This window comes from Pezoporus flaviventris, unplaced genomic scaffold (assembly GCF_033815535.1).
Source record: "Pezoporus flaviventris isolate CSIRO_AGI_PZ_B2104156 unplaced genomic scaffold, CSIRO_AGI_Pfla_v1 ptg000063l, whole genome shotgun sequence".
NCBI classification, from domain to species: Eukaryota; Metazoa; Chordata; class Aves; order Psittaciformes; family Psittacidae; genus Pezoporus; species Pezoporus flaviventris.
In genome coordinates this window covers 4350846-4374090 of record NW_026892611.1, presented here as the reverse complement: position 1 = coordinate 4374090, position 23245 = coordinate 4350846, and the positions used below count along the sequence as shown (strand labels likewise).

The 23245-nt window shown below is 54.5% G+C and overlaps 2 protein-coding genes and 2 long non-coding RNA genes across 6 annotated transcripts; 2 read left to right on the top strand and 2 right to left on the bottom strand.

Moving 5' to 3' along the window:
* Nucleotides 1–948: 948 nt before the first annotated feature.
* LOC133277950 (multidrug and toxin extrusion protein 1-like) lies at nt 949–7511 on the bottom strand. Of its 2 annotated transcripts, XM_061470296.1 has the most exons (18): nt 7308–7511; nt 6810–7049; nt 6614–6715; nt 6366–6434; nt 5938–6086; nt 5780–5822; nt 5607–5651; nt 5136–5233; nt 4849–4946; nt 4222–4335; nt 4039–4106; nt 3674–3782; nt 3455–3530; nt 3309–3378; nt 2883–3015; nt 2443–2537; nt 1846–1993; nt 949–1510 (listed from the first exon to the last, which is right to left on the bottom strand). In XM_061470296.1, the coding sequence occupies exons 1-18, from the start codon at nt 7494–7496 to the stop codon at nt 1290–1292; spliced, it is 2067 nt and encodes a 688-aa protein (XP_061326280.1). In that variant the 5' UTR covers nt 7497–7511; the 3' UTR covers nt 949–1289. The 2 variants fall into 2 exon arrangements, with proteins under 2 accessions (XP_061326280.1, XP_061326281.1); XM_061470297.1 differs by lacking the exons at nt 2443–2537; nt 2883–3015.
* A 706-nt stretch (nt 7512–8217) lies between these two features.
* Nucleotides 8218–18087, bottom strand: LOC133277945 (multidrug and toxin extrusion protein 2-like). Of its 2 annotated transcripts, XM_061470293.1 has the most exons (18): nt 17953–18087; nt 16087–16188; nt 15521–15589; nt 15000–15148; nt 14799–14841; nt 13545–13589; nt 13086–13183; nt 12871–12968; nt 12515–12628; nt 12231–12298; nt 11854–11962; nt 11383–11458; nt 11003–11072; nt 10239–10371; nt 9757–9851; nt 9416–9497; nt 9165–9170; nt 8218–9078 (listed from the first exon to the last, which is right to left on the bottom strand). In XM_061470293.1, exons 1-18 carry the CDS (start codon nt 18061–18063, stop codon nt 8843–8845), a joined length of 1704 nt encoding a protein of 567 aa, XP_061326277.1. In that variant the 5' UTR covers nt 18064–18087; the 3' UTR covers nt 8218–8842. The 2 variants fall into 2 exon arrangements, with proteins under 2 accessions (XP_061326277.1, XP_061326276.1); XM_061470292.1 differs by lacking the exon at nt 16087–16188 and having other exon boundaries at nt 8218–9497.
* Nucleotides 8967–11978, top strand: LOC133277949 (uncharacterized). Its single transcript, XR_009746395.1, has 3 exons — nt 8967–9093; nt 10917–11349; nt 11841–11978. It is a non-coding gene; the product is annotated as an uncharacterized LOC133277949 (long non-coding RNA).
* Nucleotides 13596–23159, top strand: LOC133277948 (uncharacterized). The gene is made up of 4 exons (XR_009746394.1): nt 13596–13916; nt 14482–15175; nt 16495–16966; nt 23037–23159. It is a non-coding gene; the product is annotated as an uncharacterized LOC133277948 (long non-coding RNA).
* Nucleotides 23160–23245: the final 86 nt, after the last annotated feature.

The window sequence follows — 23245 nt, the reverse complement described above, 5'->3', positions numbered from 1 at the left end:
TAATGGTTGCAATGGAGCCTGGTGTCTGGTTTGGTTAGACAGGGGCTGCAGGCAGAACTTGTTGTGACTGAAAAGTGAAAGACTGCTCCTGGGAAGCAGGATGAATTTCCTGCAATATTTAGGGTGCTGGAGCACCTCCCATACAAAGAGAGGCTGAGAACACTCGGGCTGTTCAGCCTGGAGAAGAGAAGCTGCATGAAGACCTCAGAGCAGCTTCCAGTGTCTGAAGGGGGCCTACAAGGATGCTGGGGAGGGACTCTTCATCAGGGGCTGTAGTGGTAGGACAAGAGGTGATGTATTCAAACTGAAACAGGGGAAGTTAGGGTTAGATTTTAGGCAGAAGCTCTTCCCTGTGAGGGTGCTGAGGCGCTGGCACAGGGTGCCCAGAGAAGCTGTGGCTGCCCCATCCCTGGCAGTGTTCAAGGCCAGGTTGGACACAGGGGCTTGGAGCAAGCTGCTCTAGTGGAAGGTGTCCCTGCCCACGGCAGGGCTTGGAACTGGATGAGCTTTAAGGTCCCTTCTAACCCAAAGCAGGGGGTTTCTATGCTTTTGTCATGTTTCTGTGAAGCCACAAAAGGGCCTTGCAGTGATAGGGTAGATGGATGCAGGCCGGCTTCAGGCTCTGCTTCCAGCCAGCTGCCCACTGAGCCCATGGTCCTGCCCATGTTCTGGCTCCTCAGGAGCATCCCTGTGAGCAGAGGGTGGCTGGTAGTGTTAAGGGTATCCCCTAGTCAGGTTTGCTGGTAGCCTTTTACCTCCAAACTTGTAACTGAAAGTTCAACTTGAGCCTTGCTGAATAAAACTGTTGGTCTATAGTGAAGGCCATCTATAGCAGGACAAGACCCATATCCCCCAGGCTCCCCCAGGGACTGCAGCCACCAGCATCGGATGCTTCCCCACTCCAGCCCAAGTCCTGCCCTCAGCCTGCACCCAAAGGAGCCAGCCCGATGCAGCTGGGTTTGTTCTTTATTTGGCATGTCATGGAGCAGCAGTGAGAGCTGGGCTGTGCTTGGCTCTGCTTGGCAGGTGATGGCTGGAGCTGGAGCGGGTTACCCGCACACTCAGTATGCATTGGGCAGCTGGGAGCAGTGCTTTGGGTGCTGGAGCAGCTGCAGGGCCTGTTCCTTGAGCGATGGCTGAGCAGATGCTGCCAAATGCTGACAGGACTCCTTTGGCTCCCATGGGTCAGGCGTATGCTGGATTCTCTTGCTGGCCAGTCTGAGCTTTGTAAGTCCATCCCTCAGGAGAGGCTTTCACCTCTCCAAAGTCCCCAGAGTCCCTGATGCGAGTCAGTGTTTGCTGGTTGTCAGCTTTATGACAATGCCGAGTGCAAGCACTGCCATGGCTGCGGCCACTGCTAGCCCGCGCCGGATGATCAGCGCCTTGGTGATGGTGGCGGTGGCCGGAGGGGATGTGGCAGGGTTGGATTGCTGGGGCTCCAGCTGGTACGTGGGTCCCTCCACCCTGGTGATGCCCATGAGTGTGACACCGTTCTGTGCATCCACTCCCGCTGCAAGGAGAACAGGGCATTGAGGGCTCTCCTGAGTGGGTTTTGTCTGAGGTTCTAAAGCATATTATGAGCAGCACAGAGCATGGAGATCTCCAGCCCTTAAAGGAGCTTCAGTCCACAAGGTAAGACCTGCCCACATTGTCCCCAGCTCCAGGTTGTCCTCACACCCAACTCTGTCACGCTCCCAAGCTCAGCCCTGTAATTACTGTTTATCCAGTAACGAAGGGCTTGTCCCTGGCTTATGTGAATCCTTGGGGACCCTTCCTGGACCCAAACCCACCACTGCACCCAGTGCCCAGCTCCCCCATCCCAGTGTACCCAGCTCCTGGCCATACCTACACACCCCTGCACCGCCGCGGCAGGGGGGTAAGTGTGGGACACTGAGGCCAGCCCCACACCAAAGGGAATTTCTTTGCAGGAGGGTTCAGGGCCTGGGTTCGGCTCCTCCATCGGTGGCTGGCTCACTCCTGCACGGTGCCGAGCCTGGTGGAGGGAACACTCTGGGTTTAGCCAGTGGTGCAGAAATGCCCATGGAGCAAAGCCAGCATGTCACCTCTCACAGGGTTAAACTGGCTGGAAATGGCACTGTGCAGCTGAAAGATGCCCGAAATGAGAGGTGCTGGCTGGGGTACAAGGTGATGCTCGGGGCTGCAGGGTTGAGGTAGCTTGGGTGACCCTGTCTGCTTTGTGCTTCATATCCCCAACCCAAGGTGGCACAAGGTGCAGAGGGAAGGAAGCTGTTGTGTGTGGGAGAGAGCTGAATACAGTGGTCACAGACCATTGGATTTTGCTGGAGACACTGGATGACAGCCCTGGGCAGCTCTGTCCCACAGGACCATACCCATGATGCTGTCCCATCCCACTGCAATCCCAGCCACACCACTAAGGACTTTCCCACAGGCAGGGCACGATGCTGTGGGTGCACAGGTTACCTCTTCTGCTGCCTTCCTCCAGTCCATGCGGGAGATGTAGACGATGAAGCAGGTACAGAGGATGGAGACACAGACAAGCATGCTGAGCCACAGGCCTGTGAGGGCAAGCTGGAGTCAGCCGGGTGCCGCAGCCGGAGCAGCACAACAAGGGTTCATCTCGGGACAGCGAGTCAAGAATAGGTGTCACTGAGGTCAGCAGGGACACAGGGGTGGGGTGCCCATGGGGGCTGCTGTGGGGCTGCCTGGCAGACCTGGCAGGGGATGCTTTTTCCCAGTACAGTTAAAAGCTCTCAGTAGTTGCAGGGGCCATCCCAGTCCACCCCATTGTGCCCAGCCTCCAGCAAGACAGAAGAGGGTCGTGGTGATCCATCAGTGGAGCTGGGGGGGAGCTGCTGATGGGATTTGGGGCAATGCAGAGCTGTGTGCCTGGGGGTTGGTACCTATGACTCCGATCCTGGCCACGAAGAGCAGCACGGCTCCCAGGGGCAGCCCCACACCATAGTAGCACACGGCGTTGAGGATGGCACCGAATTTCTGCTTGCCTATGCCTCTGAGCACCCCGCTGCAGGCACCCTGCCAGGGACAGGGACAGGGGCTGGGGCCAGGGCTGGGAGAGCCGCCTTGGCCCAGTTCGGGGCTCTGCAGCTCCCTGCCTCTGCCCCATGACTTCGATGTCCCTGCTTGGTCCTGTGATCATCATCTTTTTATGCCCTCAGTGTTTTCTAAAGGGTGACCGACCCCAGGAGCAGTGCAGGGTCCTGGTGCTTGTGCTGGTGTTACCCACAGCCTGAGGGACCCTCAACCAACCAACCTGTGATGGTGCTGCTCAGCACCGAGGTTCCCTACTGAAAATAGCAGGGACTTACACACACGGCTTCAAAGAAGTGGAAGACAACGTAGACAGGCATGACCCAGGCCACCAAGTCAACAATCTCCCTGGGGACAGGGAAGATAACGATGGGTTTGGGGAATTGACCTCCACGCACTAAGGGTAGGAGTCAGAGGCACTTACTTGTCCCGGGTGAAGATGTATCCCAGCACATCCTTCGTGGTGGCTAAAATGGCCCCCACAGCTATGCAAAGCACCACTGAAAAACAGAGCAAAGCACTGAGCTCAGGGGCAGCCAAAGGGAGAGAGGAGGGGGGAGAAGAGGACACAGAGGACTGCAAATGCTCCTGCTGTGCCTGGAAGGAGCCCTACAAAGGCTTCCGAGCCCGCTGATGGCCTGACCTGTGCAGACCAGGCTGGTGGTGGAGGATCTCTTGGCTGTGTCAATGTCGCCGGCACCCAGCGCGTTCCCCACCTGCACACTGGTGGCCGTGCCGAGCCCCAGGGGGATCTGAAACCACAGGGCTGAGGCTCATGTGTGCATCCAGGTAATGAGGGCATCACAGTCACAGCGGAATGACCGCCCGGCAGAGAGGGCAACAGAGTTCAGGACTTAAAACATCTCGGTAAGAGGGATAAGCAGGATGGGGAGAGGCTTAAATGCAGAGGGAGAAGAGTGAGATTTGCTGGAGCTGGTTTTTGCTGGGTGTTCTGCCCAGGACAGTCCCTACGGAGTGTGCTCTGGAATAACAACCCCTAGCCCTTACCATGAAAGCAACAACGGACACCTCGTAGATGATGGACTGGGCAGAGAGCTCTATGACACTCAGCAGGCCTGGGGGAGAGGAGAGGGGCAGCGCTGGATGTGGGTGCCCAGAGAAGAGCCGCAGCTCTGCTGCAGGCACTGTCACAGCCTGTCTGCCTCCCCGCAGCTCCCCCTCTCCGCTCACCTATCAAGAAGCTCCCGATTTCGTAGGTCCACCACTCGATGCACATCATGAGCATGCTGGGGATGGCCAGGGAGGTGAAGCTGTCCCACTCCAGCAGGCACTCGCTGGACCAGCCTGCAGAGAGGAGAAACATCCCTGGATGGATGATCAGAATGGCCACAGGTTGCATCCTTGAGAGCACCCGAGGCAGCTGTAGGTGCCATTCCTACTTGCAGAGCCACCAGGGCAATGCTCCTGAGCACCATAGGACCTCCAGCAGTACAGCATGCACATATGTGCTCTGCTGACGCCATCCTGTGGGCCATGGAGGGGTGCAACTCTCAGCTCATTCTTCCTCGAGCAGTGGCCAAGGACAACCTCGTGCTTACGTGTGTGCTCATCCAGCCTGAACCCTATAAAGCCTCAGCAGAAAGTTTCACTTCCCCAGAACGAATGTTCCCTGCCCAGCATGGCTCTGCCAACGCTGGCACGTGATGTGCTGCCACCAGAGCAGCACCGTGGTACCGGGGTGCACCACGCTGAGGTTAATATTTCACTGTCAGCACTAACAGAATTCACTGGATAGAAGTGATTGATAGAACATTCATGAACCCTGTGTAAAGCAGGAGCTGGGGGAGCTGCTCTTACCTCCCCAGGTCTTCACATGGAGTTTCCTGCCTATAATATACAGGAACAAGAAAATGGCTTGTGAATATTGAGCCATGGTGTTGGCCCAGGCTGAGCCCCTGCAGAGGAAACGAGAAGGGTTTTGTTGTCATGCTGCTCATGCCTCCCCGGCCTCGGAGTGCCAGAGCAGAACCTCCTCCATGAGTGCCGGATGCTCGGTCGTGCAGTGGTGCTGATGTCTCTGAGAAATCCCATAGGCATTGCCAGGGGCCATATTGTCCCCTCTTTGGGATGCAGGCGCTACTCACGTGATGCCCAAGTGGAACACGTAGAGGAAGATGCAGTTTGCAATCACATTGACGATGTTGCCAATGAACCCGCTCAGCACCAGCGGCCACATGATCATCTGCAAAGAGGAGGAGATGGGGGCTATGGCGCCTTCACAAAAGCTTCAGGAGAGAGGAGCAAAGGTCTCCACCAGCCCCACGCTCAGCAGCTTTCCCAGCCAAAAAATAACCTTTTGATGATGTTGCCTGCTTGGGAAACAAGTGTGCTGGAGGTAAACCCCTGACATGGGGAAGTACAAAGGGAGGTCCATCAGGCAGGTAGGTACAACTGGCTGTGGGAGGGGGTGATCCCCAGGGTCAGAGCTGCTCAGGGGAAGCTGGGCAGCGGTGGGGACAAACACTGCCCCACCATTGGGGATGGCAAGTATGACAACCCTGGGTGCATGGTTGAAGGGAGCCCCGAGTGCTGTGTCTGAGGACTGTGGGACCTACCTGGTTCTGCAGGTATCTTGTCTCCAGGTTATACAGAAACACCGCCTGAAAAGGAGGTTGTTGGATGAGGTGAGGCCAACACTGAGCAGGGGCTGTGGGCTGCAGCGGAAAATAGAAGCAGGCTGCCCAGTCCCCATGTGTGACCAGCATCCAGGGTGCCCACAGGGACTCACCGGGAGAGCAGGGACAAACGCCATCACATAGCGCTGGGTTAACCTGGGGGACACCAGAGGCTTGGTTAGTGTGGGGTGATGACCGTAGCCACCATCCTGCAGCCCCACCATGCTGGGGAGGGATGAAGCTGTGGTGCTGGGGCAGGGGATCACCCAACCTGGAGACCTCGGGGTCCTGGCGGATGAGGATCAGGAGCTGTTCGATGTTGATGAGGATGGCACAGCAGGGGAAGCAGCAGAGCAGCAGGATGAGGGTGGCGCGCTGCAGGATCACCCCCACACGCAGCAGGTTCTTGCTGCCATAGGTCTGCAGGGACAGAGGGTGGCAGTGAGCTCTGCTGCACCGACAGCACACTGGTGCGGGGTGGACAGGGACCACCGTTGGACCCATAACCACCCTAGACTGCCCAAGAAGTATTTGGTATGTCAAGGTAAGCACGGAGCTCCCCATTATGGGATCGCCACTTGGGAACAGGCTTCCCCATCACACAGGTACAACTGGGGACCCTGTGCAGTGCCTGAGCAGCATCAGCCGATGCAGGACAGCCCTGTGTCTCCAGGACAAGTGCCAGCATCTCTTACCCACCTGTGATATCAGGGTGTCACATGCCGAAGACAAACCATAACTTACAGAGATGGCAGTAACATTTATAACCTGGAAACAGGAGTTAAAAGAAAACAAAGAGCCAATGTGAGCATTTGAGACTTTGAGGTAGGAAGAGGGGCTAAAAGGAAAAGTAGGAGTCTCAAATCTCCTCTGTCCTTGTCTGCCTTTGTTCCCGTATCCCGTCCCAGTGTCGGCGGGTGGGAGCTGGTGCCGGGGCAGATGCTTACAGCGATGGCCAGCGTGACAGAGGCCAGCTCGACCTTGCCCAGGTGGCCGCAGAATATGGAGCTGACGAGGTGTATGAGGAAGATCAGCAGCTGGATCAGGATCTGAGCGTGGGGAAGAGAGGAGGCGAAGGTCAGAGATGGAGGTGAGCAGGGGTGGCTGTGCTGGGGGGGAGCCTGCTCCTCCCAGTGTCCTTACCAGCGGTCCCGCCAGCACCAGCAGCTTCTTTGTGTCCTCCCAGAAGTTATCTGGAAGCAGGTGCTGAAGCCGGTGTCGTTTCTTCCCGCCGCTGCCCGGTGTGGGACCGCGCTGCCCAGTGGCCATGGCCTCCCCAAAGCCGTTCTCCTCGGGGAGGTTCGCCTGCTTCATGCTGCCGCTCTGCCAGGGGAGTGGAACAACCCTCTTCTTCCTCTGTGCTCCGTTAAAACCACCCAGGCACTGTGAGCAATGTGTAACCACGGCGGTGAACTTCAGCCGGGGCCGGGTGGGCTGAGCGCATGCTGCTGGCAGCGGGGTGCCCATGGGAAGTGCCGGTGGTGGGTCAGGGCAGGGCACGGAGCTGGGGAGCTGCTAAAGGTCCCGTGCACTGCTGCGGGCAGCGCAGAAGAGCCTGGACACGGGACAAGGCACTTGCTGCCTGCCCTGAGCCAGCGCAGGGGCTGAGCCATCCCAAATCGCACCCAGGAGCCCTCCTACCTCTCTCCTGCTTTGCTGTGGCTCCTCTGGCTGGTGCGCTGGAGGATCCATGGGTCCGTGTCTGCGTTCCCGGGAGCCGGTGCCGGCAGTGGCGGTGCCGCTGTCCGCTCGGCGCCTCTCAGCGCAACACGGCGGTGGCCAAGACAAGCCGCCCTGTTGGCTCCAGCTCTCGGCCTCGCACAGCAGCATCGAGTGTCCCTGGCACCATTCCCCAGCCAAATATAGTGTCCTGCCTTGTCCCGGCACCGGGGAGGCGGAGGGGAGCTGCTGCTGCTGCAGGGCAGACCCCGCTGAGCTGGGCTCCAGTGCGCTAGGGCAGAGAGAGGCAGCTTCCTCCTCTCCCCAGACTCCCATCCCAAAACTACTGGGATTCTGAGCAGGGCAGAACCTGCCACATCCTCCACCAGTGTGGTGGGCAGAGCTGGGTTGATGCCTGTTTCAAGCTCCTTTATGCCAGTCTTTATTATGTGTTTATCGTTATTTATTATATCTTTTCGTTCCAGGAGCACTGTGGGGTGGCAGGAAGGTGCTGTGCACCAGCTACATATGGGATTTACCTCCAGTGATTGAGCATATGCCACACAACTGCAGGTAAGACATTGGGACACATCCCAAGGGGCCTATTGGTAAGGGCAGAGATACGTAGACAGTGCTGCAGTGGTTGCATTAAGACATACAGCGGTTCCTTGACGGTTCTGTAGGGTCGCGCACCACACCACCCTCTCCCACGCAGCTCCCGGGAGCATTCAAGGTGCACAAACCCTGCTTTTGTACCCAGAGCCAGCCTCAAACTGCAGGGCCAGGAGGCTGAGGCTTTGTCTCGTGCAAGCCCATTGTGCAAGCCGCACAGACCAGGCATTCCTCTAACAGCTCAGTCATGCCAATGCCCGGGGTCACGCTCACACCACAGTAACAGCCCAATGTTTACTCAGAAAACTTTACTGTATCAAAAGCCCACCTTACAAAAGTGCAAAGAGGAGTTGCTTTAGGCCCTGTGCCTGCCACACAGCAGGGAGAGCAGGGCCAGCAGCCAGCACCCAACGCCCCAGCAGCAGTCAGAGCAGTGAACCACGTTCCAACAGTACGGGCCTTTCCCCGTGCTGCTTCAACAAGTGGGCTCTGCCATGCCCAGATACTGGCACAAACTGGTGCACGAGGAAACCTGCTATAGGCAGCAAGAGCCTCTGCCACTAGCAAGGGACATGGACAAATGGCTCCAGGGAGCAGAAAACAGGATAGCAGCACAAGGTCCCTGTCTCCTTCCCCAGCCAGCCCCAGGGTACATTCCTGCCTATCACAAGTGACACCCTAATGCAGTGCAGTGCAGGAGAGGAACCAGCTCTCAAGCACTTTCTTCCCAGGTGCTGCATCCTCACCCCCTTTAAAAGAACTCTGCACGTGGGATAAAACATTGTGAGTTAACCAGAAACTGAGCAACGTGACTCTTTACAAGGAATTCCTCCCCCTGCACCATTCTCCTGGGACATCATCACATGCCCTCCTGCTCTGTGTACAGCTCCCCAGTGTCCCTGGTTCTATCCATTGCTGGTCAGGAGCCGGACCAGGATGCCCACCAGCAGGACAGCGACAGCAGTGGCAGCAGCCAGCATGCAGTGGATGATCAGAGTCCTCCACACCACCTCGGGAGAAGCAGGGACAGCAGCAGGCTCCTCCTGCGTGGTGAGCTGGTGCTCAGGCTGGCTCTCGCCTTCAGTGATGCTCTCAGGCAGGACCACAGTGTCCATGTCATCCGTGTCAGTGGAGATGTGGTCTGTGTAACAGAAAGGTGAGTGTTGTAGGAAAGCTGAGCTGCAAAGTGAGGACATCCCTGTCTGATGCTGCACAAGCACTAGGGACAGTATCCTTTCCCAAGGCTCACGGACACTGGGACATGCCACAGCAATGTGGCTGGCAGTCCAGGCTCTTCCCTGGAGCAGCCAGGGTGGTAACAGGGTGTTTTGTACCCCATTACAAAGTGCAGGGGAAGTGCCACTGGCCTGGGACAAGCACCAGGCAGCTAGGCTTGCAGGACAGACACACTGTGAAGGAAAGAAAGGGCTGTGCGGAGAATTCGGGCTCCCTCCCTGTAGTCAGGCCCGGTTACATACCCACAGCAGATGTTTTGTTAGCAGCTGTGCCATTGGAGTTCACATCTTCCAGTTGTTTTTTCAGTCCAGCTCGGACTTGAGCCTGAAAGCACACAAAAGATCTTTGCACTTCTCAGTGTGAGAATCTCCTGCCAGAGCAAGAATCTCCTGCCCAGCCAAGCAAACCTCTTCCTTCCACTCCCCCAAAGCAAGCATGATCAGAACCAAATTGCTCCTCCATTACAGGAGAGGGACAGATCCCATTTCACTTTTGCCTCTTCCCAGAGGACTGAGGCATTGTACTGGGACAGGAACTCCCCTAACACCTTTCAAGAGTTACTAGAGAGAAGAACAGGTCTCACCTCTTCTGCAGCTTTCTTCCAATCCATGCGCATGACAAAAGTGGAGAAGGAAAGGGCTTGCAAAGAGATGCAGATGATCATTCCCACCCACAGACCTGCAGCAATGGAAAGTTACTTCAGGAAAGGCCTGAGGAAAGCCTGCTTTTGACAGCCACTGTCAAAATGCCCAAGGGCTTCAGTGGCATCAGATTATTGCCCAGTATCTAACCCTGTCTGGATGGGAGAGCTGCCCTGAGGGGCAGCGAGAGGAAACAGGGTGCTCCTATGCTGGGAGCAAGCCTGGATTTACTGGGCTATCTCAGCCCTGATTTGATGGAGGTTACTCAGAAGCTGTCTCAGGTAAACACTTCAGTGTGCAGTCCAGCCCCACTGATCCAAAGAAAGATCCAAGCACAAGGGCAGAGCTCAAGGCACAGGATTTGGCCCAGCAGAAGCAGTGCTGGCAGCTCATCCAGTGCCAAGTAGAAGGAGGACACACATACCTAACACCCCCATCTTAGCTGCAAACATCAGGGAGATGCCGATGGGCAGGCCTATGGTGTAATAGCCGACAGCGTTGGCAATAGCACCCAGCTTCTGCTTCCCTGTGCCCCGCAGCACGCCGCCACACGTTGCCTACGGAAAGCAGGCAGAGGAATCAATGCACTGGACAACATGTGCCATGGAAGGTACCATCACAGGGGTATGGCACAGCCCTCTGAATAGGGGAACCCACAGCACTGTCCCGCAAAGCCAAAGGAGACCAAAGCCACATCACAGGGCACATGGTGCAGGGCTCCTCTTTTCCAGGTGCAGGATATGGAGCTGTCTGCAGACACTGAGGCATGCCAGCAGACCCCACAGTGCTTTCCATGCTGCCTCGGTCCCCTCCCAGGAACATAACAGGAGGAAACAGGATGAAATTACTGTCTAACAAGTTGTATGAGCACTGCCCTTATGTTGGGAGTACCTGGTATCTCTCAAATCCAGCTTCTCACTCGTGTTGCTCTCACAAGATAGTAAAAAGCTAAAGCCTTGCCAGGGAAAAAGAGGGAGAAAGAACTGGGTCATCTGCAGCAAAGCCAAAGGGCAACCACAAGCACAGGGGATACTGAGGTGCTATAGGAAACACAAACAGCTGCTTTGACAGTTATCAGCTTGCTTCTCTGTCATTTTAACAGATCAAAAGTGAGCTAGAGGCAGCTTTGCACTCTCCATTGTACCCCAACCTACAGAGAGGAATTGCTCCACGTGCTGGAATACTCACTGCTGCTGCATCAAACAAGTGGAACGGAGCAAAGATGATCATCACTTTGGACACCAAGATAACGATCTCCCTGTTGAAAAATGTACGTACTGGTCAGGGAAAACAGCACAGCCTGGTCCCAAGGGAGTCTGGTTCTGACACATTTCCCTCAGCCAGCTGCAAAGCCTGATCCCAGCCCATGAGACTTGAGTGGATGGGTGCAGCTTGGGTACCACCATGGCGGCGTCCCAGTGCCAGAAACATCTGTGCTGCCCAGTGGGGAGGAACATGTTTACCAGATGGGGGTTTATGAGCTCTGTCAGCAGCTTCTGAGCAGCTCCTCGATGTAAATCACACCCTCCAAGAAGGTAATAATACTCAAAAGAAAGCTGTTAACCTACTTGTCATTGGTGAAGATGTATCCCACCACATCCTTCAGGGTTCCCAGCAATGTTGCAACCACCACAGCAAAAACTTCTGAAAGAAAAAGAAATAGTCAAATTGCTTGCCTCAAGGGCAGGGGGTCCTGCTCCTGACCCAGACCTCAGGGCTTCATGTGATGGGGACTGGGCTTGGCTGACCTTCAAGTGACACCACAGTAGAGGAAAAGTCTGTTTTCCTCACTTTCTCCCCAGATACTCCCTCTACTTTCTGGACGTGGAGGACACAAAGCTAAATTGCATTTTCAACTATCAAAGCCTTTGTACCAAGTTCCTAACAGAAAAAGAGAAGCTAGGGTCTCACCTTCCCCAAACAGAGTGTCCAGACAAGTAGGTCTGGGTTCCTATGGGGTGTCCCCATCCCTGTGAGAGGGGAACTGAACCTTCTGCTAATAAATGCACTTTATTACACTCTGCAGGACCTGGGCTGACCTGTGCACAGCAGGGCAGTGACGCATGAGGTCTTGGCTTGCATCACATCCCCTGATCCCAAGGCATTGCCCACTCTGACGCTCGCAGCCACGCTGAACCCCAGAGGCACCTGAGAAGCAGGAGACAAGGAAGAGGTGAGTGGCAACAGAACCTGCAGCAATCTTCCTCTTCCCCAGTAGGGAATTTGGGGCAAATAGGCATTGCTGCAGCAAAGGGATTTTCCATCTGCAGCACACCTGGGGATATACAATTGTTCTGCAGGCCTGGGAGTCATCACCTGCCTGGTACCAACTCCAGCTTCCCTCCCAGCCTTGATCTTAAGGACCACAGTCTGGGGGCTTCCTTCCAGGCTGATCTTTTACACACCCAGCCCTTACCATGTATGCTGCAGAGGAGAGCACATAGATGACAGACTGTGCACCCAGCTCCACCACACTGAGCAGACCTGGAAAAGATTCAGCATTTCCTTCATTGGGTCAGAATTCCACTCCTCCTGACAAGTAGGCAGTGACTCCAGGGTTCCCATCTAACATCCTGCAGAACCAACCCTGCATGCGAGGAGGCTGCCTGCAGGACACACTCAAGAGGCAGCCACCAGAGCACTTCCATGGCTGGAAGATGACCTGTTGAGCTAGGGGGAAAAAAGAGGATTTGGACTCACCTGCCAAGAAGCTTCCAATCTCAAAGGTCCACCATTCAATACACATCATGAGCATGCTGGGCACCGCCAGCCAGGTAAAGGAACCCCAGTCCAAGAGACAGTCCTTGGACCAACCTGCAATGAGGAGGTGAAGCAAAATGAATGCATGTTCTCCCTTTGCTGCTGTACCATGTTCTGTTCCTGAGACAGGATGATCAACAAGAATATACTTGGAACTACAGTAAAGGCCCTGAGGACATGGCTGCAGCATCTTCCTGCTATGAGGGAATGGTAATCCCTTTGTCAGTTGCTGGTGACAGTGCCAAATCCTCAGGGTCAGATACTGGTATTTTGAAGGATTAAGCTATGAACAGTACCTCCCCAGGTCTCCACATAAATCTTCTTCCACCACACGTAAAGGAAGAGGAGAATGGCCTGGGAGTACTGAGAAACAGTGTTAGCCCAGGCAGAGCCCCTAGGGAGAGAGACAGGCAGGTCAGAGGGTACTAGAACCGGGCACTCAGGATACCCCAGCCCCTAGCAACCCCCTGCACCCAGGGAGAGGCTGCCACCAACCTCTGCTCACACTTACACCAAGCCCAGGTTCAGTGCATACAGGAAGAAGGCATTCATGACCACATTGAGGAGGTTGGCTGCAATCCCTGTCAGCACCTGAGGCAAAATGATGGCCTGGAAGCCAAGAAGGAACTTTGGAGTTTACTGCCCCAACACTGCCCAAGCCCCATCCAGCAAACACAGGGGAGACCTACAGCAGTGCCCAAGGAGAAAGCCTAGAAGGCAGCTCCTGTTTCAGGTAAAGCTGGATTGTGTTAGGCATGCAGAAGGGAGTTGCAGGGCTCAAGAACTGGTGCAGTCAAAATGCAGAGTTGGGAGGTAGCAGTGGAGAAATGGAGCAATTCCCATGAGCTCTCCCTGCCCTGCAGGGCTGGCTGGGGACTCTGCATCACACACTCCTCAGCCCATCTCTCCCCAGATGAATTTAGATGCCAAGTTTTATGCATGTTCCAGAGCCTGGCTACTTATACCATACCTGACTTAGTAAATATCTTGTCTGCAGCTGGTACAGAAACGCCGCCTGCAAGAGTCAAGATTCATTTCATCAGTATCACCACACGGATTTGACTGCCAGCTACCATTTAGCACTCACAGATGGGTCCTTCCCTCAGCTCCCCGTGCTGCCCAACACCCTGCTCCTGTGGTCTGGGCTGCCACTCAAAGCCAAGAGTAGCAAAAGGCACCTTCCATTCCCACTAGAAAGAGAGATCAGTCTCTAAATGGGAATCTCCTGTGCTTCCTCATCAGCATGAAGTGCCTGGAAGCCTTGGAGGAAAGGATTAACCCATAGGCCCTTATTCCCCAGGGGTACTACTCTGAGCCAAGAGCCCAGCAGCTATGAGTGTGTGTGAACAGCTGTCGTGGTTTAAAACCAGGCAGAGGGCTCGTTCACTCACTCCCCCCCCCTTCTTGCCCTCCCCCTACTCCCGGAGGGACGGAGACGAGAATCGAAAAGAATGCAACTCCCACGGGTTGAGATAAGAACAGTTTAGTAACTAAGGTAGAACACAAATCACTGCTGCTACCACCAATGATAACAGTGATAAAGGAAATAACAAGGGAAGAGAATACAGCACCTCATCACCAGCCGACTGCCAGCTCGCCCCCCCAGCCTGACCAAGCTCCAACCGATACCTCCTCCAACCCTGCAGTCTTAGCCCTTCTGGCTAACTCCCAGTTACATCCTGGGCATGACGTGCTGTGGTATGGAATACCTCTTTGGTCAGTTTGGGTCAGGTGTCCTGCCTCTGCTTCCTCCTGGCTTCCCCTCCTCCCTGGCAGAGCATGAGGCTCACAAAGTCCTTGGCCAAACCAAAACATCGCTATCAGCTCTGTTCCCAGGCCAAAAGTCAAAACACTGCACTGCACCAGCCACCAAGAAGGAGAAACATGACTGCTACTGCTGAACCCAGGACAACAGCAAACTGCAGGCTTTATCTCAGAGCTAAGAGTGGGCCCTGGAGCCCTTGGTTCCAATGTCCATCATTGGTTATGTGTTGTGTGGAGATGTGGCCTGCAGTAAAAGCCTTTGCACAGCAAGATGAAAGACTGCATGTTTGTTGGTCCAGCAGCTGCTGGCCAACGCACATCTGTTAAAGCCCAAGATCAAGGAGCACATTGCAAAACCCTCACTATGCTGTTCTGTGATCCACACAGCAAAGACCCTCCCACCCTTCCCCTAATGTTACTGAGGGATGCAGAACTTCTAACAGCTTTAGCAGCAACTTACAGGAAGTGCTGGAATAAAGATCATCACGTAGACCTGAGTTAACCTGGAAAGACAGTTGTTTCCTCAGTTAATAATAGAGCAAAGCAAGAACCAAGCCAAGCAGCTTGCACTCAAGCTCCACAGAGCCTTGATTCCAACACCACATGGCAACCCACCCACAGCCAAATGCCTCACCCAGAAGGGCTTTATCTGACTGCTGACCTGGCGACCTCAGGGTCCTGTCGGAGGAGCAGGAGGATCTGCTCGGTGTTGACGAAGAGCGCCCAGCAAGGGAAGCAGCACAGCAGCAGGATGAGGATACCCCTCTGCAGGATGGTGCCCACCTGCTTCAGGTTCTTGCCACCATATGTCTGAGTCAGGAGAGAGGACCAAGGTGAGTGTTACAGGGAACCAAAGGGTCTGGGCAAATGCTCAGGACCCAGGGCAGCAACGGGCTGATTAAATGCATTTCCCATGCCCTGCAGTGGCTAATGCCACTAATGCTGGTTGGGTGTAACTGGCTCTCAGGTGGATTGCACCATCCCTCTGCTACCCAGGCATGACCCACAGCTCCCTGGGGGAGCTGCAGGAAGGGAGCAGGCTCCAGCCAGGTATCTGTAGCCCCATGCTGTCTGGAAGCTGCCATCCTCCCACCCTTTGTGCCCAGATCACACTGCACAGGAGGTGAGACAACACCAATCAAACCCCACCAGGCAGAAAAGAAAGGGGGAGCTGCTACTGACCTGGGACATCAGTGTGTCACATGCTGAGGCTAAACCAGAACCGATGGAAATGCCTGTCACGTTGATAACCTGGAGGAGAGATAAAGGACTTAGAATGCAAGGGAGGGTGACAGGTCACAGTTCTGCTATGAGTTTTTGGGAAGATTTCTATTTCTCAGAATAACATGATCTTGTTACCCAAACAGTCTTTTCTCGCTTTTAGTGTGGAAAAGAATCCTCTAGCAAGGGATGAATATCTAAAGGGCCACAAACAGTGCTGCTCCTAGCCACAGTGCTGCTCCTAGCCACAAACAGTGCTGCTCCTAGCCACATGTGCACACCTAGGTCTAGCGGGTCCAGAGAGTTGGTCACAAGATCCAGCCCCCTGTCCCCTTCTACTGGCACAGGCACCCACTGCTCCATTCCTATTTCCTGCCTGTGTTCAGGGCAAAAGGAAGAACAGTTTGGTGGATGGAATGTTTGTACAGGGTCTTCACATACACATTCCTACAGGTTTTGGTTTGTTTTTTTTTCCTCTTTTTTTACAGTGACACATAAATCATGTTTGAAATCAGAGTAATACGTACTGACACAGCCAGCGTCACAGCGGCCAGCTCTGCTTTCCCCAGATGGCCACAGAAGATGGAGCTGACCACGCTGATCAGGAACCCCAGCAACTGGGCAACAAACTAGGATGGGAGGAGAAGGAGATGGTGAGATGAGGACCCATTAGCACTTGAGGAGCATCACCCCTGCCCCAGGAGTCAACTATGAACAGTCAGGTTTCCTACTGCTTGTAGGCTCTGCTCTCCTGTCCCTGCTCAGCAGCACTGCTGGGGTAGAGGAGCCAACTCTAGAACTGTCAGTGACTTTGTCTTTCAAAGCAGATCTCTACCTGCCCTGTGGTATTTTGGTGCTACACAGCCAATCTGCCCTATGACCTTGTTTGCGTGCAGCTTAACAGCTTCACTAGAAATCCTCTTTTCTAGGATGAGGGATGCATAGTGAGGGAACATAAAAACTCCCAATGCTTTTCCACACTTCTGTACAGCTGTGGAAAGCTCTCCTCCCAAACTGCAATGTCCTCTCCTCCTGCAGAGACATCAAGTCCAGCTTGTTCCTCCCCAGGGGCTACAGCAAGGCCTAACAATGCTGTAGCAGGGATTGCATGCCAGACCTCGTTTCCCCTGACCAAGAGGATGGCCTTCTTACAAGCATCCACAGCACAGAGTCATGGCACAGCTAGAACCAGATAGTAGGAGTTAGAGATATTTATACCCACTGAGGGGTGGGCATGGCTGGGGACCATGCCCACGGTCTGCTTATGCTCCTTTCCACCCAGCAGCTGACAAGCCAAGAGCCCAGCACTGCTGGAGAACCAGCTCCTATGGGATCAGAGGAAGAACAGAACAAACCCTTCTCCTCTCCAGTCCTCCTGCCAGGCCCAGGCATGTTTGACCTGCTGCTGTGAGTACTCCCTGCAGGAGGGGTCTGTATCTCCCTGGTTGTTCCAGTGCAGGGGTTGATGTGAAATGATCATTACCTGTAGGTTTGGTTTTGAGGTTATCCGTACACACAGAGAAGCAGGCTGTGCCACAAGGGGAATGGCCGAGAGAACTGAGCTAGTGCTGGTGTGTTCAGCCACAGAAACGGAAACCCATCTGTACTTCCTCTGCTGCCTGATCACAGCAAGTCAGTGCTGTGATGCTAGGGAGGACACCTCTGGGAAGTTCACAGTTGGTACTTATTTACAAGGTAGAGTAGAAGATTAAAAGCACACAACTTCATGTGCAATGAATTCAGACTGGGGCTGTGGTGCACGCTCCCCAAAACGTGCTCAGTGCTGCACCATCCATCCCTGATTGCCAAAGGACGCATCTCCCTCCAGACAAACAGCAGTCCAGGGTGGACTTCAGGACCCTTGGGTACCTCTGCACCCCGAGTCTGCTGAAGGGCTGGCATCAAGCAAAGCGACCTGCTGTCACCCAAGGGGCACACGGCGGTGCCGGGGCTGCACCCTGGCTTCACAGGGTCCCCTTCCCCGAGTCCACTGCTTTTCCATAGCCGCGCTGCCACGCGGACCGCGCTGCACAGCACCAGGAGTTCCTGTGGCGAAGCAGCAGCACTTAGATGACAGTTAAGGAATAAATGGTGGCATTCGACCTCCCTTCAGCAGCGGGCATGGGCTGCGGGCGGCAGGGACCGGGCCACGGAGCCGTGCTGGGGGCTGAAGGGAAGTGATGCGGCAGCCGCGCAGGGCTCACCCCGCGCGGGGCCTCGAGGTCTCCAGCTCAGCCCGGGCTGCCCGGGGTCCGCTGCCGGGCTGCGGGTGCCTGAGCCCCGCTGCGATCCCCGGCCCCTCGCCGCAGCACCGCGGCCGTTTCCTCCCGAGCTGGCGCAGCTCCGGGCCCTTGCCCTTGCCCGTGCCCCGTGCCCTCCGCCACGGCTCTCACCACGGGCCCCGCCAGCCGGGCCAGCTCGCAGCTCTCCCTCCGTATGCCCGCGGGCAGGAGGCTCCGGGCGCCCCGCAAACACCGCGCTGCTGCTGCTGCTGCTGCCGCCATGGCCCGAGCCACGCCGCCACGGCTGCTGCCGCCGCCGCCGCCGCCCGCCGTATGGGCCCAACTGGGACCGCCTCCCCGCCCCCGGAGCCGAGGGGCTGCCGCTGTGGGCGGTGCGGGCCGGCTCGGCTCGGCCCAGTGCTCGCCGTGCGCGAGTTTAGCGCTGGGCAAGCCCTAAACCAAGCGGTGGGATGTCCTCCCCCGTGCTCGGGCTGCGGGTCGGAGACACCCCGTGGGCAGGCAGGAGCTGGGGATCTCCCCACGTGTTGGCCAGAGCCAGCGCCCACCGTGGGGTCTGGGGGGATGGGGAACCCCCAACGTGTGTTGTTGAGGAAACTGGGGTTTGCTTTCGGCAAGGAGGGACCCCCCTGTTTGGTAATTGGCATCTAAATCCCTTCTATTCATTGGTTATGGGATGGGGACCCTCTGAGTATCCCACACACGTTGATTAGGGACCAGGGGCTCGCCAGAGACCCCCAACCCAGGTGGTGGTTAGAGGCTGTGGACCTCCTTGTGGGGTGATGGCTTAGGACCTGCCATGTGCTGGCTGTGGGCTGAGTCCCCTAACACAGAAGCCTGGCAAAGGCACATCCTCCAAGACTCAGGGGATGTTCCCTCTGCCATCAGCATTTCGATAATGGTGAGGGGCAGCTTGCTCTGGGAAGCCTTCTCCTCTCTTCCATCCACCCACCAGCACCTCATGAGCTGGGGATCCCCCCCGAACCAGGGATTCCCACTTCCCACCACAGTGCTGAGGTGCGGCTGGCAGGGTGGAAAGATTTGAAGGGGGGGCTGCTGGACCCCAACTCTCAGCTTGGCATCTGGCAGGAAGGTTTGGTTTGGATGGAATGTGGTTGTAACGCAACTGAAATTCCACCTAAGTGCAGCTGCTTGTAACCAAGAAGCTGTAACCAAATCTATTTCTAATGCATGGAAAGTTGCAATGGAAAGCAGGGTTTGGTTCAGCTGTATAAATGCTCCCCTGGTGCCTTATAGCTGTGTTGTCACCACGCAGAAATGTAAAGTATTGTTAATATTCCACTTACTCTCTTGCTCCCTGAAGTATAATGTGACATTGTGAAGTACTGTGTAGTAGTGGTGGTGAGTCACAGCTACTCTGGTTTCATGTGCCATAATGAAATTAGGGTATCTCAGAACAAAAGAGCGCCTGCTGCTGTCGCAGCCTGGGCTTGAGGTCTTCCTGATTTTGGTGACAGTTAAGGGAGAAAGAGCAACTTACAAAGCTTACCTGAAGTTGTTTCTTCAAGAAATGCATGTTTCAGCATAGCCAGAGGGTTTTACTCACCGAAACCTTCTCACAAATGAGGAAAGAGCAATGTAAGGTTCAGTGTGAACATATTTTAATTTGGAAAGAGTTTCTTCTTCCTTTGGTGGTGTTCACATCACCATGACCCACCCTGGGGAGCTCAGGTCACCCTGATGTGCTTGGCAGCGGGCATAGACTGAGCTCAGGTCAACACTTAAGGCAGATAGTGTGCACATCTCTGCTGCATCTTCTGAGGGTGGAAAATGGACTGGAGAAATGAAAGGGAAGGTGTCACTCCAGTCTCATGCTGGGTGAAAGTGGCAAGGGTCACGGGTGTTTGCTTCAAGTGGCACAGCTTTGTGCAGGGCTTGGTGAGCTGGGGTTGATGCTTTTCCTCCCCTGGGCAGAGCAGCAGGCAGCTGGGTGCATGTGCTGCCTGCAGGATGGTATTGCAGTTGCAGCTATGAAGAACTAGAAGTAGTTAGCAGAGAACAATGTGTGTCCTCGCTGTTGCGTGACTGCTGTGGCCAGTGAAGGCCAGAGGGTTCCTGCAGTGCCATTATCTCGTGTGGAGGCAGGAGGGAAATGATAAGGCTCAGACGGTGCCATTCATGGTCCTCACACACAGCACAAGTGTGAGTCCCTTTGAAGCTTACTTGTGACCCTGATGAGATCAATACCTGGGGCTGGCAAAGAGGAGGCAGAGACACAGGCAGAAACCTGGGAAAAAGGACTTTGAAAATAATAATAAGCCCTATCGCTTCAGGCGCAGGGGAGAAATATTACCTCCCAGGAGCCAGGTACAGTACACACAGAAGAGTTGTGACTGAAACCCCCCTTGTGTTTTGCTGCTGCTGCTTGAAATCAACTCTGTTTGCTTTCAGAAGAGGTGTTTTGTGTTTCTGTGGTGACATATGGATCCCAATCTTGCTAGGAAGCAGCAGAACAGGACCTGGTCTGATGTGCCCTGTGGTCTCCTCTGTCACTGATGCATCAGCCCTGGCTCTGTTTCTGCCTCCCCACTCTCAGATCAGCCTGTGACTGTTGAGGGCACGTAGGTCGGTGCAAACTTGCAGGCTGAGCCCTGCACTGGTGCTGGATGCTGACACCTTTGCTCCTTCTCTGTGACAGGGATAAAGGTCCTGCCAGCTGCTCAGTGAGATTCGATGGGGCTCGTCTGCTGGCCCTCCCAGAGGGATGGGAAGGGTCAAATGTACCACAGGCTTCGCACGGAGCTGCCCTCAGCAATCCGGATATTAACAGTATTGCGACACCAGTTAGAAGAATTAGAAGGGTCAAATTCCTTCAGAGTGTAAGATCATTGAACTCTGCCATTTTAGATCTTCAGTGAATCTGGGGCAGTGTTTTGGAAGGCTGACACCTTAACACAGACCTATTTAAAGGAGTTAATGTGTGACCAGCTACAAACCCTCTAAAGCAGGCAAATGGCCGCCCTGTTGGAGCTGGTTTTGGCAGCTCCAGTGATGCTGATGTGAATCCAGAAGGAAGCAGCTGAAGGGAGAAGGATTGCAGTTGGCTTGCATCATCTGCAGAGCAGAATTAGGCCCTTTCTCTGCAGGTTGCCAGCAGGATGAGTACCCAGGGTTTTCTCTAGATATGGATGTCCATATTCTGAAATGCAGCCAACATCCTGTTACTAAAATAAACCCCACAAATGTACCGTGTCTGGAACCATTGCGATTAAGAGCTACCAAATAAGAAAACTGTCAGAACACAATGGATTTATGTCAAACGCTCAGCTGTTTGAAGAGTGTCCCTTTCTTTTAAGAGACCTTACTGCTGGCTGATGTCCAGATACCATGGAAAATCCACTCCCCTCTGTAAAATGTGGAGTTCAGGATACAGCTATATTAAAAAATAAAGAGCCTTTTGCAATTATATTGGGTTTTATTTAAGTGCCATACCACAGGATCAGATGCTCAGAGCCATCAGTGGATGCAGCAGAGGGATTTGGGGTTTGTCAACACCAAGAAGAAACCTGAATAGCCAGCTTCAGATAGCTCCCCTTTGTGTGATGATCTGACAATGAAGAAAGTGACTGTATTCTGGAGTAGTAATTGCATTAGCAAAACATGCCAATGATCTTAGACTGGAGTGACCCTTACTGCAGGGTAACCTCTCTAATGGGTAACAGAGGTGGTTTTTCTGTTTAACCGCATGGAAGTTCTCAAGACCATCCTGCTGAGTGACATGGCTTCCCCAGACCCAAGAGAACTGGTGTTCCACTGCTCTCTGTGTCTCCAAGGTATAATTAATCTTCAGTAATGTCAAAAAACATATTGACTAATAATGTCTTAAAATGGTGATGGCTGGTGATGCAGCTGCTGCACTGGAGCCGTTACAGGACCTGCAATTGCACAGCTGCCAGAAAGTCTGAGCTCAGGAACAGGCAGCTCTCAGCAGCCTCTAATCATCCTGGGTGTTCTTATTACCCATAACCTCTATTTTTTGGCATGGACTCTGACATGAACAGGACTATTCTCACCATTATTTGTCTCAGCTCGCTAGTCCAGACATGCCTCTGTAGAAAAGGTTTATAGGGAAGCACGAAACTGATGTTTACAGTAGATGGAATTTGTCCAAAAGGCAGTTGCCTGCTTAAAAAAAAGAGGCAATGAGAAATCTAGTGTCTCAGTGGCACCAGCACGCCTGGCAGACCCTCCATGTCTCTGCATTGCTGCCCATCCGCTGTGGTGTGCTGCTGCCTGTCTGCGCCTTTGCAGCACTGTGTGAGCTGGGAACTAACCTGGGGCTCCTTCTATGTCCTGGAAAGCTGTCTTCCCCAAAATGAAGTCTAATCAGCCTGCTTCTCTCTTCTGTTGGGAAACAAGAGATTTCTTTGATGGCTTCCTTTATGCTGTAGCTTCAGGGTAACTCAGCTGCTGCTGTTTAAAAACCACCCTGAGCATACAAATGAAAGGTCCTGCACCTGGGCTGGTGCAATTCCAAGCACAAATACAGGCAAGGCTGGACCAAGACTGTACCAAGAGCAAACCTGAAGGGAAGGACTTGAAGGTGCAGGTTGATAAGAAGTTCCCCATGGCCCGGCAGTGTGCGCTTGAGCCCAGACCCTTCCCCCAGAGCAGGCGTAGCAAGTCATGGAGGGGATTCTCTCCCTGTACTGCACTCTGGGGAGACTCCCCCTGCAGTCCTCAAGCTGGTGAGCGCCCATACCCACAGCTCGGTACTACCGGCTTTGGGCAGAGGCTTCCCGGTGAAACAGCAAGCACGACCCCAGCTCCACGGGCCACTTCTGCTCCCTCCTCTTGGGCTGCGGCACCGGGCTCCGGAATCGCTGTGCGCGGCCGCCCCGGCAGGGGGCGCTGGTGCTCCGCGGGTCCCGGTGGAGCCGCGCCGGCGGGTGGGTGGAACGGGAGCGCGCCCGGGTCCCCTTCCAGCCGTGCGCGGAGGGTGTATTTGTTGTGTTCCTCGTCGGCAAGAGCCTGATGAACGCTGGGAGGGGGGGACGCAAATCCAGGAAAATCCAAATATGTGGCAAATTCTTGGGCAAAATATTTACTAGATACTTTAGTGAAAAACACAACGTATACTGCCAAAGGCGATGCGGTGTGAAAAAGAGGACTTGGGATGCATTGGAGTTAGGGAAATGCAGATTGGTGCTGCCTTGTAGAGACAAGAACCTGCTTATTAAAAGCCCTGTGGTGTTGTCCTGCTTCTCTAATTCCAGTGTCCCAAGCTGGCTCTCAAATGGGCATCCCGAATCCATGATTCTACTGCATACAGCCAAACATCCCCCATCAACAAGAGCCCTGCAAGTGCCTGTGTGGGTTAACCTCAGCCTGGTCACCCCACACACCATGATGTTGTTGGTAAGAACAGATCCCTCCGTCTATTTTACTGTTCTTTAAGAGAAAGAAATGCTTTTAACTTGTTGTG